The sequence below is a fragment of the Durio zibethinus genome, chromosome 11, assembly GCF_047325235.1.
Source record: "Durio zibethinus cultivar Kanyao isolate XHJ-2024 chromosome 11, ASM4732523v1, whole genome shotgun sequence".
Classification (NCBI taxonomy): domain Eukaryota; kingdom Viridiplantae; phylum Streptophyta; class Magnoliopsida; order Malvales; family Malvaceae; genus Durio; species Durio zibethinus.
In genome coordinates this window covers 15,827,193-15,843,197 of record NC_143172.1, presented here as the reverse complement: position 1 = coordinate 15,843,197, position 16,005 = coordinate 15,827,193, and the positions used below count along the sequence as shown (strand labels likewise).

Below are 16,005 nucleotides of genomic sequence, written 5' to 3'. Positions count from 1 at the left end.
CTGTCACCTTAGTTGTACAAGCACCTTTCATTACATGTATGGTGTTTCTGTGTAATTTGATTTAAATATTGTGGTTTGTTGAATGGTATTATGGAATTTGTGTCTATTTTTTTCACTTATCATTTATTTTGCATAGAACTCTTATTTAAGGTTGGAATCACAGTATGACTTGTACTCATAAAATATTATAGGTTTGATGATGATTTACGTATATTGGTGTAGTAACTATAGTATGATATTGGTTGTTTTTTATTACATAATGTGTGAAATTTAGATAAACAATTTGGTGTATTTCGTATAATCATGATAAAATTATAGGTATTATGGAATCCAAACAACATACTTCTCTTACTACTAAACATAAAGATGACACACCTATAGGCCAAAAAAGAAAAGTAAGAGGATGAAATAAACAAATTGAAGTGACTGACACCAAAATTCACATTAATTTTAATCAAAGTGGGTAGCCTGTGTCTGACAGTGCTGCCAAGTTGGTTACTCATATTGGAGTAGTCATCTGTAGTACCGTTCCAATTACGTATCATAATTGGCGATGAGTTCCTAATGATCTAAAAGATCATATATAAGAGTTGGTTGTGGTATGTTTATTCAACTATTTCATAAAATTTGTTAAATGATCATTTAATTGAAATTCACTATGTTCATACTAATTATGTTAAATTTTTTAGGAATGGTTCGACAACCTAATTGAGTGTAAAAAGCTTGTGTTGCAATCGGCTAAGAAAGCATTCAAAGACTTTAAAAACAGATTGACAACCCAATATATTTTATCACTCGCTGATAGGATGATGTATTGGTTGTTCCACCTAAGTCATACACAGATGCTATAAGTTATGATGATTGGATGACTTTTGTTCGAGATTGGCTATCAGAAGATTTCTTAGTACGCATACCCATTACAAAAAATTATTTATAAGATTTTATGTAATATATTTGATATCTTAATATTTGATTTACATTTTTTTTTCTTTTCTAGAAAATCAAATAACAACAAAAGAATATTCGGGCCAAACAATATATCACCATCGGACATCGAGAAAGGGTTATACAAATGTCAAGTATAAGCTTGTAAGTATTCATACGCTTGTTTTATACTTAGAACTAAATATTTATGAACATTTATTTAATAGATTTTAATTCTTATATTAAGGTAATTTATCAGGAATCAGTTAGCTCTGGCACTGAAGTTTCCAATGGAATGTGTGGAAACAATGACATCTGTCAAAAGATGGATCATTTGCAGATGAAGCAACCGAAGAAATAGCTAAAAATATTGTATGTATAACTGCTCATTATATCACGTATGATTAGCTTTGTGTTTGTATGCATAACTGTATACTAGCTTGTATAGATTTGTTGTTACAACCCATTTTATTATTATCTTTCAGGATGATTATACTACTAAAGTTAAATCTGGTGAGCTGACAACCCAATAGATGAAGATCCCTTGTCTTTAGCATTAAGTGTAAAAGAAAGACATGATCGAGTTCGTAAGGTTGATAAATTCGTGTTACCATCCAAGTTTTTCAGTAATCAACCCAAAACCCCTCAAATAACAAATGCACAATATGAAATAATCATTAAGCAATAACAACAAAGACTTAATGACCAAGAGCAACGCCTGAATGAGCAACAGCAACGACTGAATGAGCAACAGCAACGACTCACAGCTTTAGAGGCAATGTTGGCAGCAATGCAATCTAGCATGCCTGTAGGCTAGTCGGATAGCATCATCCACCTAGGACAAGCTTCCGTTGCAAGTCAGGCAGAAAACCCAACCTCCGGTACTAGCTATGAAGTATGGTATTGTTTATTCACTTAATATTTATTTGTTTATTATATTTGTTGATTTGGTTTTATTACTTATATTTCATTATATATTGTAGCATGATGTTAGGATTTAGAGTATGACCCTTGCTCATGCAATTAACGAGTTATCTAATTATTCACTTTTTCATTTATCCAGGGAAAATTACATTAACATTGAGTTCGAGGATGGGTTATTTGATTAATTATTAGTTTCTTACATTGGTGATGATGAGGTTAAGAAATTTTGTAACCTAGATGAAATATCAACTGCTAATATTGTTGCTTATATGAGATTAGCTTATAAATATAAATATGCAAAGTCAATATGTATTAATCTTTATTACAGGATATTACTACTAGTATTGTTGATTGTTATCGTGTAACTTTTTATATAAAGGGTCAAGGTAAGACAAATGACCCATAGATTTAGATTTATTGATACGAATTTCATTAGTGAGCAGAGTGGCATAGTCGTTTTTCATGCTCGTTATGTGATTCAATGTATGAAAAAATGAGCTGATTATTATTTGCCCAAATATAATGCTGCATAAGTTATATTCATACAAATAATTATTTCAACCTTACCCGAATCTGAGATGATGCATAATTTGACTATATCATTCTTATTATTTTACAGTTATCATTGACATTTTATTGTGATTGATACTAATTCCTTTATGTCATACCTATTTAATTTTGCTCAACCAACGGCGATGCCTAACCTCGATATTAAAAATTTTATAAAAAGGTATTATATGTTATTATATTATCCTCTGTTTCTTCATAATTACTTTTATTTTTGTATTAAGTAATTTTTTTCTTTTCAATTTAGGGTAATATTTGCATTTGATAAGAAAGCAAAGATAAATTTGGTGTCATTATTGGTAAATGTGAAATTCATTCTTTTATGCTGAGTTTGTTTAAATAAATGTTTCCTAAACCTACTCGATTTTATTTTTTAGATACCTCGTCAACCGGGATATAATGAATGTAGATATTATGTCTCTTATTTTATAAGGGAAATAGTTTTATATGATTTTATGACCACACCATTCAAGGTTAGTATTAATTTCATAAAATCATTATATCTTCAAAAAAAAAAAAAAGCTAAATTATGTTCTCGTTTATTAACATTTACTTCTGATTTTTTTTAATGGAAAAATAAAAAAGCTTCATAACATACGAACTTGATGAAGTCCGTAAAGAGTGGTATGAGTATGTATTATCATATGCTAAACCTTGAGGTTAAAGATTGGTGGCTCGGTGTAAATATATGCATTTTAGTTGTTATAATGTATTTAACATGTTATGTTAAATGGATAATTTAAGTTTCTAGATTGGGGTATTGATTTAATATTATTAGTATATACTTGTTTTATATCAATTGGTAGCTTATATGAATACATATATATTGAGTATGATTATTTGAGAAAAGTATATTTATATGACAACATTATCAGTTTTAAATTCGGATGTGTGGTCAATTTATTGAAATACTACAATGTTCGTAATGTAAATTTCAAAATGTAATTCGTAGTATCACATATATAAACCAAATATTTTTTGAGCATAAACCTAGAATTGACTTCAAATATTTTCTAGGTATAAATCTACACTTGACTTCACATAAATAATTAAATTGAATATTTTTTGATGATATTACTGAATGTATTTTTAGCTAGAAAATTTCTTAAATAATCTTTTACAAAATATTGAATTGGGTTATTTTTTTTGGCTAAAAATACATTCAATAATCTCTTCTAAATTTTTTTTTTTTATGAATTGTTGAAGGCATTTTTTATCCAAAACGCCTTCAATAATCCCTCATAAAAATTTATTGAATGGATTATTGAAGGTGTTTTCGGCCAAAAACGCCTTTAATATACTCTCTCCAAAATTTTTTGAATGGATTATTGAAGGTAGTTTTGGCCAGAAAATACCTTAAATAATCCTATTCACTTTTTGTAAGGGATTATTCAAGATGTTTTTTGATAAAAAACGTCTTCAATAATCCCTTTCTATTGTTTTGAGGAGAGTATTGAATGTTTTTTTTTTTTTTGTCAGAAACACCTTGAATAATCCTTTACAAATAATCTGTTCAAAAACCCAAAAAAGACTAAAAGGAGGGATATAACCTATGATTTTATGGCTAACAACCGTATGATCTAACCAACAGAGCTACTTCAATTTTATTTAAGAGGCGATTTCAAGGCAAATAGCTCCCTTTAATTTTGATGCGAAAAACACCTTCAATAATCACCTCCATTTTTTGTGAGAGGATTATTTAATGCGTTTTATGTAAAAAACGCTTTCAATAATCACTTCAATTTTTTAGAGAGGATTATTCAAGACGTTTTAATCGATAAACATCGTTAATTTTTGTCTTTAATAGCATTTATAAATACAAACGTCGTTATTTAAATATTTAATAGTATTTTGATAAAAAAAACATCTTAAATTTTATAAAAACATGAAAACTAACCAACAAATTGTGATTGCACTTAAGGGTTGAATATTTTAGACTAATTATTTGGCTGGCACCACAACTCTCATAGTGAATACGTGCCAAGAAAATATAAAGCAGATTTCCTAGCCTCTTTATTGCTATTATTTTTTTATTTTCATTAAAAAAATCCTGCTTTAATTAAGAACTTGTTGAAGTGAAACTTAAAAAAAAAAAAACCTGAATACATAGCCCATGCACTGTTAGCATATATATGGGCAATTGTTCTGTGCATTGTCGCCCCAGGAAACCATCCAAAATGTTGGAATTTAATTTTTTTTTCACTAATTTTCAAAGCTACATCGTTTATTTAAGTTAAATAATTTGTGAAGCTGATTTTGTTTGTGTGTGTCATCAATTTTGTTAAGAACAACATGAGTGAAAAACCATACGTTTGATTTAACAGAATGAATGTGTTAGCAAAAATGTTTTTTCATTAGCCTGGTCGGACCACAAAGAAATAGTTGCCATAATAACGTAAATAAATAATAAATGCCAATGTTTAAGTACTATTCCATAGACATTGAAACGTTAATTTCTTCGTGTGGTTAGAATAGGTTAGGACTATAAATATGTGTGTATATATATATATATATATATATATATATATATCATAATAATCAAAGATTACGATCCAAAATACACCTAAACTTACGAGACCCCGCAGTTTAGGAGCAACTCCTTAAGTTCAACCAGATGCATGGTGTGGGAGCAACTCCTTCTACATACTTTGCCCACCCATTGGACCGAAGGAGCTCCTGGTTTCAACACATGCAGATATACCAGTTTAGGAGGAAATCTCATTATCTATTTTCTCAAACTTGTTTTGATTGTCTTCTAACTCATCTGCCCTTTTTGATATACTTTCCTTCTAATTGTTAACTCTTTTTCAGGTTTTTATCGAGCTTCGCAGTGACCAAAATGGAGATCAAGTACTTCGTAGCTTGACAAGATGCAGCTTAGGGCAGTACACTTGACTGAGAAAGATTGCCTTGACATCCAAGAAAAGAAAAGGCCTCAAGATTTAAGAGGCCCCACTCTTGCCCATCATCTTCTGTTCTAATCGCATCTTATTCTCAGTGCCAGACTCAATCAACCTGCACTCGCCAAAACTTGCAGATGCTGCGAACTCACCGTAACAATGCATAATCATGGAGGATCAAGCAGACGTGAACAGCACAGAAATTACTTTGGTAGCCTTTCTGAACTCTAGCCTCTGTTCTGTTGTTATCTGTCCTTCTTTCTGTAAAACTCTGGTTCTGTGAACAAAAACCTGATAGCTCCAATTTACACGCAACTCGCTACTCTTTTTAAGCAAGGCATTGCAAAACCCACTGCTCAGGTCCTGAATGCATGCTAACCCAGTCGCTAGCTTCCAGATGCTTTCATCGTATGCACAAAGATAGCTCCATAAATCCAAAACAAAAAGCCAAATCATATCTCCGAACATGGTAAAACTACATGTTGGACAACTAAAATGAACAAGGAGAGAGCATCTACAACATTCAAAGCAACTATATGGCATGAATTAAGGCTGCATCTGATCTAATTTAGGAGTATGAACAACAGTTGAGAATCTTAGTCAACCTCCTAAATTAAACCCAAAACAGCAGAAAAAGACAGTATCGTGTTTGTATTCCATCTCCATCACACAGCAATCAAACTGGGCCTGAAAACTACAAATCCTTTATCAACAAGGTAATATATATCAAGCAGGAAATCACAATAAACTTATTTTATTATCTGATGTACTGTTACAGATAGACTAACCCAAATAATAGCAATATTTAGGATGCTAAAAAGAAAGGAAAAGGGAAAAAAAAAAGATTAACGTAATGGAGAAAAGAAAATTAAAAAGAGATCATGTCCGGTTTGTTATAAGAGTCTTACAACACAGACAACATTAATAACAAAGCGAACAATTATTCAAATCCCTCACTTGATGTCTTACTCTGCTGGCTATATTTAGTCACCTGCAACAGCGAAGCATAATTTTAATTCTATTTATGCAAGTTATTGAAGTTTAACACAAAATTTTACACCTTCAGCCAAGACACAGAAGAAGTCATCTACACATCCACATATATTGATTGAATAATTTTGAAGGCATTCTTTAGATCAGAAATGCACAACTCAGTGGTCATACCTCATAAAATAAAAACAGAAGACTAAACAGACCATGATATATTCAGAAAAGTAAAAGGAGAGAAAAAAGTCTCATTCATGATGATACCAAAGGTACCAAAATGTAATAATACCACCACCACATGAAGCTAAAATGAAATAATTTTATTTCTTTATCTATTACTTGTTTTCATTTGCTCTGAAAATCTAAATTTCAAGTCACATCTTAGGGTATCCTATTAGAGCAGAACATTCATATAAACTCTCACCGTAAACCTATTGATATAAACCTCCTTACCACACATATTTAGATATCCCACCCCATCATTGTTTTTATCACATTATAAAACTGCAAGGTATTAACAAGATTCATTTAAAAAATGATAAACAAATCATGAAGCGAATGGATTAGTTTAGATATAACATCATGATAACTGTGGTGATCTACCAGTGAACACTATGCAAAACAAGTTCCATGTATTCTCACTCAGATAGAATCTCTCTCAACCACACTTTCAAGGCATACAGCAAATCAATGATTGTCCTCCAAATGCAATCAATTGATGATATGGTCAACTACTTAAGAAATCAAGGAACAATTTCTCATTGGAATGCACCTTGTCATCAGTATCTTCATTAAAAAGCTATCAAAATATCTTTGAATGCATTTACTTAACTGCATTCACCACCCTACACAGGCGAAACTGGCCCATTTCTCTACAAGGTTTCTACTTAAAAAGAATTCTTGCAATTGAAGTTGGAAACACTTGTTTAGTTTTCTATTAACCAAAAAGATGGGGAAATCAAACAATGACACCAAAAGAAATCTCCACAAAATTGAGATGGGTGAAAGGGAACAATAGATATAATCGTATCAATCAGATATATTTGCCAAGTTTGCACCCTAAGAATGGTTTTAACTGTTAACATAAATCGGTGAGCCTTATGAAGGATAAAAAGGAGCTCCAACTGTATGTCAATAATCATTATCAAGGATAAACAGGGGTAGAATGCAACAAAAAAGTGTTCTATTTGCTTATTAATTTACCCAAAACTAAAGTTCACAAGAAAATCTCAAGCTCAGCTCGGTGCTTTTTTTTTCTAATTGTTTTTTTCTTCCAAAAACAAAATGCAGAAAATGCATTTGGATACAAAAGCAAACAATAATTTGAAAATTTATAACTCACATTTTTCAAATATAACAAAAGACATGACATGCTTTTACATAAAACAATCATGTCTGGAACAGTTTTACATATATCTATTTGCTAACCTTGAATCAAATATTATTTTAATTTTTACTATTTGTCTTTCTTTTGTAGCAACTTTTGAGTGAACAACAAGGTAGGCTCCTTTGATTGACACTATTGCTTCTTTCATTTTGCTTTTTGAAGAATTGCTATAAAGCAAAAGCAAAAGGTAAAAAGCAATATTATAATTAATTTTAAATTCAAGAATAATTAAAATGTAACACCAATTATAAGTGTCTATGTAGAGGTGGAATCACAATATTGTCCTCTAAAAGAATTATATATTTAGTGTATAATCCTTCAAATTTCTGATTTGCTTATGCATCCAAACAAGCTTTTTGCTTTTTTGCTTTCAGAAACTAAAACCAAATAGCAAAAATGACAACCAAATCGAGCCTAATAAATAACAAAATGCAAGTAGTAAAAGTAAAAATCAACAACCTAGGTATCTTAAGTTAATTTCTTTCGCAGCATTGGTATTAAGGATTTTGAAGGATATATTTAAAGAGAATATTTAAAATGAAACTGGAAAATACCCAAGTGTTGGTGATAATCATCAAGCCTCTATCAGTTAGAACGAGAACAGAGGCACAAAATAAAGGTAGATGCTTCGAATTTTAAAATGTCCAAAGGATGAAACCGTGCATTCAGCAACATAAATGAAAGGTAATACTTTTTTCTGTTTGCCCTCTTAGTCCTTCTTTAGTTTATGTTTCAAGGATCTTAGTTAATCATTATTGAGGAATAGAAATTGTCCAAAAGAAGGCACTCAAAAGGAAAGAAAATTAATCTAAAAGCAAAGTTATACAGAGTTTAGGAAGACATACAACCAAACTGCAAAAGATAATTGTCTAGTACTTATCCTTTCTTTGACATAAAAGGAGAACTTAGACTTCCAAACTATAGGCAGGGTAGCTCCAGCCCAAACATATTTAACAGAGACTATTACTTCATTTTAAATTAATGCCTACTAAAGAAACAATCTAAATAAAAATTGCTACAACTTTGAAACTAATTAAACATTTTCCCCTTATCAAATCTCCTTCATCACAAGTACATTGTAACACAAAAACTATCAATATCAATTTAATTTAATTATCAATTACAATTTAATTTTAATTATCAATATCAAGTAAGATTAGGTCAAGCACTACAAAATGTAATTTTTCCATTCCCAGCCCATATCTTCATCGAATGATTGGAAAATGAAAGATTCTTTAACTACTTTGAAAATATGATTCCAGCTTTATCTGTATTTTTGCTATTATTTCAACTCAACAATTTCTCAAAATTAGCATCCACAAGTCAAATTTGCATATGACACCTAATCCACCTTTCTGCACACATGTGCACACACACACATATATAGTTATTTATTCTTCTAATGTATCCTCTTTGAATTATTAGAACCTGTCTTCACATTATCATAATTCAGTTGAACAACAACAAAGCAAGAAATAATTCTGTTGATCCAATAACTGTAAAATGGATTGTTCAGTAGATAACATAAAGAAAGAATTAAGGTCTTAGACTACCTTTCGTAACCGTTTGCAGCCACTCATTCTGACTCAACCTCCTCAACCTTCGGACCTAAAATCCCAAATCATTAACAAAATTAATACAGTTCAGTCATTCCTTCCCCAAAGAACAATGTTGACTAATCCACAAATAAATAAACAAAAAACAGCTCAATGCTCATTTTTTTGGTTACCTTTACTACTTGCTTTGTTTTTCACTTCCTCAAAAGTTGTTAACAAGTAAAATGTAGTAAAAAAAAAAAAATTTAGATTCAATCAAAAACTAACAAAATAGACAAATTTAGACATAAAAGCAAAACCATACATTGTCTTAGGCGAAAATATTAATTTTTTAAAATTTATTCAGGAAGCAAAGAGCAAATAATAAAAGTAACAACCGGTCATGTTTAAAATAAATAAAATAAAAGTTTTATATATATTAAAAAGGAAAAGATAGGAACCGTGAAGGGAGGGGTGGCGGCCATCCTTGCCCCAACCGATGCCGCGGGTGGCATCGAGGTACTGACGAACGAGGTGGCGGCACTTCTGGAGATGGTTGACTCCTTCGATACGGTAACACCACTTGACCTTGTCTCGGAGGATCTTCGCCTTCTCTATGTCGATCCATTTCTCTCGAACTATATGCTCCCTCATTTCCAGCATCGCCACCGGGTCCTTGTAGGGATTGGCAGGGTCAAAGTCATCCGGCGCCGTTTCTTCGAACTCTGGCACTCGCTTCTTCCTCCCCATCTCTCTCTCTCTCTCTCTCTCTCTGCTCTTCTTTGCTCTGTGGTTGGTTTTAGTATTTCGGCGATTTAGGGTGTTCGAAATTGTGTTTTTGTGGTGGGCTTTCACGTAAATTTGATTTATGGACTACTTTTTGTAGTTTTTCGGCCCAGTTGATTTTCATTTACTTGAGGCTTGAAAGTTGTAAATGAAATCTCTCTTGCAATCATCAATCTTCTCTTACTCTTAACTAGCGGTCAAGAAAATTTTAAGCTTTATAGAAAAATTGTTTAGGTCCTTTTTCTCACAAATTTCTTCACAATCGGCGAAGTCCTCAAACCGGTTATAACCTAATCTTCTTTCTTTCCTTTTTAAAAAGTCCGAACTCTCTGTATTTGGTTCGCTGTGATTTTTTGTTGTTTACGAAAAAAAGAATTTTGTTATTTTTCTTTTTTTTCAAACAAAGTAAGAATTTTTATTTTATTTAGAAAACATTTTGTATTGTTAATAAAAAGAGAGATATGGCGCTCTAAATTTAGCATTAAAATGTTTTTGTGATAAAAATTTATTATGATTCACGAAATGAAGGTTGAGTTGAAAAAAATACAAAACAATTGATTGTATATAGAGGTACTATTTCCTTTAACCTTTTAAAAGCTTCCATGTATATATTGTTTGAGATAAAGTTAGTATGGACTTCTCCTATTTTCAATAATTATTAAAAAAAAATAAATAAATAAAATTAGGTTTCAAATTTCAATCTTTTTACACGAAATTAGCTTTCATCTTTCATCTTTCATCAAACAAAAACATGAAATTAACTTAGAAAAATAGGTAACTGTTTTCAGATTTTAAGAAAAAAAAATTGACGTGTTCCAGTAAATTCTCAAGTATTGAAAAGCAATTATCATAATTGACTATAGCTAGCATTCTTCAAACTCATAATTGTCTGAACCAGAACTTTTTTTTATTTTTTTCAGAGAACTGAGCCTTAGTTCATGCAGCAACTGTAATATTAGTAAATTTGAAATTCAGATGTCAATAGTTATAATTTTTTATTTTTCATATTATGGCCTCTTTAGTTAAAAAAAAATGTTTGATCTCCTACCATTTGTCAATTTATAAACTTTTTTTTTAGTTTTTTATTATTTTTATTTAAATTTAAAGTACGATAACTGCATGTATAATTTCTATAAAAAATAGAGTTCAAATTCTCATCTTTCAAAGAAAAAAACAAAAATTATGAGCACCAAATAATATTAAACATTTTCTTAAAGGCAAATGGATGTTTGATTAATAAAGAATTGTTATAAAGTTTTAGAAAGACAAAGAAAGAAAACAAAGGGAGCAGAGAAATAGAGTGAAAGAACTTGAGCTCTTTGTACACCAGATTTTGCCTAACAATCAGCGATAGCATTTTGCTCTTTTGGAATTTGAGTGATGTATATAGGCAAGTTTTATCGTTTCGTGAAGTTGTTGCATGTGACTAGAAAAATTCTTCAAGCGCCTAGGAACTTTTGGAGACATCTTTGATCCAATTTGAGTGAAACCAGATGCAGCAAAGAAGGGAAAAGCTTCTAGATTTCTGGAAGATTGGAGTCTGTAATGCCAATTCCTGCAGGTCCTGGCTTTCCAAAGGCTGAACCATCCACATTCAATTTCATAAAACTAACCTCAAGGAGGGCGCGCCAGACCATAAAAATATATTTGCAAGAAACATATATATTTCAATTGAGATTCTGAGATATTGGAGATCATGGTTTCAGATAGCGGTCATGATTTCAAATAGCGGTCAAATAGCAGTATAGTGGCCGCTATTTTGAGGTAATGTTGGTTTTTGAAACTGCTATCCTTCATTATAGAAATGAGAGAAATAAATTATATTAATAGCGGTTCTTTACAACCTCAAATAGTGGAGAAATGGTAAATAGCGGTAATATCAATCCGCTTTTTCTACTATTGAGGGTTTTGTGATATTTTTTCTTCATTTTTATCACATCAAAATTTTAATACGTAACAAAATAAAGACAAAAATCCATACTTATCAATTATAGCAAATAAGAGTTTTTGATCTTTTCAACCTTAGAGACAGAAGAACCCAAACATGAAAGATAGAAAATTAATTGAATAAGAGGCCATACGAGTCTGGGTGCTACATAAAATTGGACGAATGGATTTGGTTATGGGTGGGATTGCATGGATGGAGAAGAAAATTAAAACAATGAACTAAGGCGAGGGATAAGGGAGAGTGGAGTAGGAGAAGAAACATAGGAGAAGAAGAATGGGGGATTTTCAAGGAAGCAGTCACGTGATTTTAAATTAAATTAAAATTATTTTTTTTATATGCAAAGTTGGGAGGGAAAGCAATTAAATAGTGAAAATTAAGAATTTAAGAAATTTTTTTAATAATTTAGATAAAACTTGAAAGGAAATGAGATTATAAAAATGAATTTATTTTTATGAGATTTTTTTAAGTTATTATGAGTATTTTGTATGTATTAATATGGTTTAAAAATAATTAAATTTAAATGACTAAAGTTTTACTACTTAATATTATTGTTTTTTTTTTTTTTTTTTGGTGTTTGATTAAAGTTTGGTTGTTAAATTTAATTTGTGAATTATAATATATTAAAATTTTCATCCATTAAATTTTAATTAAATTAATTTATGATTTTAATTTCATATAATTAAAAAAGATAGAAAAAAATTTAATTTTTATGTATAATATTATTTTGTCACTCTTATATAGTTATGATAGTAAATATCATGATATTCATAAATATATTTAAATAATTTTAAATATGGATTAATTTGACTATAATGATATAATATAAAAAATATTAATAATTTATTTTCTCATATAAGTAAAGAAATTAAAATGTTCTAAATTATTTTAAATATCATAAAATAAGAGTTTTTACTATTACAAATATAATTTACTTATTATATAATGAGTTATGTAAAAATAAAAAAATTTCATGATTGCAATAGGCACAGTGATCGTAATCTTATCTGTTATGTTCACAACCGTGATAAACGTAACGTAATAAAAAATACGACCGTAACTGCGATTTAAATCTCTGTTAGAGATGTTATTGAGCAAGTCCACAACAATTTAAGAGATTGATGGCTAAATAATATAAATTAATTTGGCCTTGGGTCATTATCCACCGAAAAAATTTAAAAAAGATTGAAAATCAATTTAAACCTTAATGTTTGACTAATTAATTTTGGTCTAGATTTATTTGATTTTGATTCAGATCATAAAGATTAGTATTCAATTTGGTTCAAGTTTTTAGTTCATAATGTGACAAATTAAAATTATTCAAACCCAATCAAATTTTATTTGTTTTATTTGTATATATTTTATAAAAGTAAGAGGATGGATCTATAGGTTGGGTACTGAGTTTAATTTACATTTTTTTAATTATTGATTTCAATAAATTTAATGGATGAAATTAAATTATTTTTTTATTTGTCTCTCTCATCCTTAAATATATTAAAATTAAAGCTTAAAAAAAAAGTAAAATTAAAAAAATTACGTTATATAAGTTAATCTTTCATTTAAAATAAAATATATTTATTCATAAATTTATGTAAATAAATTAAAAAATAATGTTTAAAAATAAAATTTCTTTAAAATTTAAAAACCGATGAATTGAACCTATCTCAACCAATAAAATATTAAAATTCAATTCAAATCAATTCAATTTCTATACCTATCCGGTTCAATTTCGTATCAAGTTTTGAAAAATTAAAATATTGTTCATTTATCAAATTTTTATCTTAAAACCAATCCGTTATGAGCCTACACTTTCCCATGGAAAAAAAAAATGATTCCAAACCTCATGAAAAGACGAAAACGACAAATATATTATTTTTTCCTTTTTTCTTTTACTTGCATATCAGTCAGAGTCTACAGAGAAAAAGAAAATTCAAACTTTTACTAAAATTTATATTAATATTAAACTTTTTAATTGAATTGGTGTCATGAATTAATTGAAATATTTAGCAAAAAGCTATAACGATTAACTAGAATTAACACATTCACTACGTCACTAAAACTCTTGATATAATGATTTTATTATAAGTTATATTATGAGTTAATTTATCCATAGAACTTTGTAAATATTCAAACAAATGCATATTTTAATTTTTTTCTAGAAATGGAAAAATGATATATTAGATTCAATTTGTGACTCTAAAATACTCAATTTATCAAAAAAAATTATTTTAATCATTAAAAAACTATTGAATAATATGAGATAGATTATAACAAATGAATATTTATTTATAAAATGTGTTTTGATAACTTAATTTACATATATTAAAATAAAAATATTAAATATTCATAAATAAAATGATTAACGTCATGAATAATTAATAAATAATAATATAATATTTAATATAATATTTAAATTTTAAAAAAATTTTAATATAATATCTAAATTATAAATTTATCAACTATACATTTTTAACATGATTAATTTTAAATAATAATATTTAATAAATAAATAATCTTTTAAATATCATATTAATTAATAAATTTATAATTTAAATATTATATTATAAATTTTTAAATTTAAATATTTTATTATATTTTAAAAATCTTTCATAACATTAACTCTAAATAAAGATACTCTGGTAACAAAAGCACGGCACGCATTCTAGGTAAAGAATGATGACAACCGACAACAAGGTCAAGTTTAGATTACCACAAAAATAATACTAATAGTAGTAATTAGATAAACAAGAAGAAAATGTGCCGATCACATCCCACGGACGGCATCAAAAGCCAACCCATAAAATATTTAGATATAAATTAATCTTTTGGCATATAATATATATTTATAAGTGGAAAAGGGAAATCAGTGGATGGATTAGGGAAGCTGGCGGCTATTTTAGTTTCGACTGTTTATTTTTCCTATGGGCTGTTTGAAGAACATGTAGAATTTTGTTTTCTACAGCGCCATCACAAATTATAATACTTTTTTAAGCAAGTTGTTTTATGCTTCACTATGTTTATCAATCGAGAAAAAAAAAATTGCTTGATTATTGACATTAGGGAAACCATATGCAATGCCAGTTATTTAATGAGCCAAAACAACATTCCAATCAAATTTTGTGTCGACTGGTCCATGCCAAATATGCTGCCATCGACTCATCAAACTCTGGCATATTTCCAAGACAACGAGAAGTCCAATTCTTTTTTTTTTTTTTTTGTAAGAGAATATTATAGATGCATAATTATTTTGGATTAATTGACATATTAGCAGAGTTAATATTTAAAAATTACGAATTTCAAAAAGTTTATATATAATATTTTTTTCAATTCAATAAATATTAAAAAAAAGAATTCAAAGATAGATTAAAAATTAAAAAAAATATATTATACCTTTAAACTTTTGAACCCTTAATTTTAAAAAATCTAAGCTAACGTACCTGTTTTCTGAACTAATATTCAATTAAAAATCTAACTGAATTTTTTGAATAACAATACGTACATGATTTTTTGAATGGTAATTACATACATATTTAAGAAAAATTATTTGATGCATTGTTTATGAAAATTTTTTTAATTCCATAAATAGAGTTAAAAGTTAATACATACTTTACTTTTTAATTAATTTTGTTATTTTTAATATATCTTAAGAAATATACGTCACTCATAATATTACTTGTAGAAATATACATAAATCTCTTATGTGAATAATACTATATAATTATATTTAAACAGTTAATAAATACATACAATAACCTATTTTTTAAAATTATAATTATAATCAAATATTATATTTATATAATCAATTAAATAATTAATTATTATATCATAATCAAATTATAATCACTGAAAAATCTATTAACAAATTAAAATATAATTAAATAATTATAACTCATATAAATTAAAATTTAAACTTAAGACCTTAGAATTTTAAGACATTTAACTAATCTCAATGGAAATGGAAACTTGTGTAATAATAATCTCAATCTTTTATTAGTAATTATCTTCTATGGCAATTTCCAAATTCATCCTTTAGGAGACATAATAAACCAA

General features: G+C 28.4%; 1 protein-coding gene across 2 annotated transcripts; it reads right to left on the bottom strand.

Annotated features, from left to right (window-relative positions):
• Positions 1 to 4,747: 4,747 nt before the first annotated feature.
• Positions 4,748 to 10,263, bottom strand: LOC111290673 (NADH dehydrogenase [ubiquinone] 1 beta subcomplex subunit 10-B-like). Of its 2 annotated transcripts, none has more exons than XM_022882080.2 (3): positions 9,686 to 10,146; positions 9,243 to 9,297; positions 4,748 to 5,739 (listed from the first exon to the last, which is right to left on the bottom strand). In XM_022882080.2, exons 1-2 carry the CDS (start codon positions 9,972 to 9,974, stop codon positions 9,266 to 9,268), a joined length of 321 nt encoding a protein of 106 aa, XP_022737815.1. In that variant the 5' UTR covers positions 9,975 to 10,146; the 3' UTR covers positions 4,748 to 5,739; positions 9,243 to 9,265. The 2 variants fall into 2 exon arrangements, with proteins under 2 accessions (XP_022737815.1, XP_022737814.1); XM_022882079.2 differs by lacking the exon at positions 4,748 to 5,739 and adding an exon at positions 6,038 to 6,306 and having other exon boundaries at positions 9,686 to 10,263.
• Positions 10,264 to 16,005: the final 5,742 nt, after the last annotated feature.

Coding starts and splice junctions, on each gene's coding strand:
- LOC111290673 (XM_022882079.2), bottom strand. CDS start 9,974: ATGGGGAGGAAGAAGCGAGTGCCAGAGTTCGAAGAAACGGCGCCGGAT. Junction 9,298..9,685: donor CCGCCACCCCTCCCTTCACG/GTTCCTATCTTT, acceptor TTGGGATTTTAG/GTCCGAAGGTTGAGGAGGTT.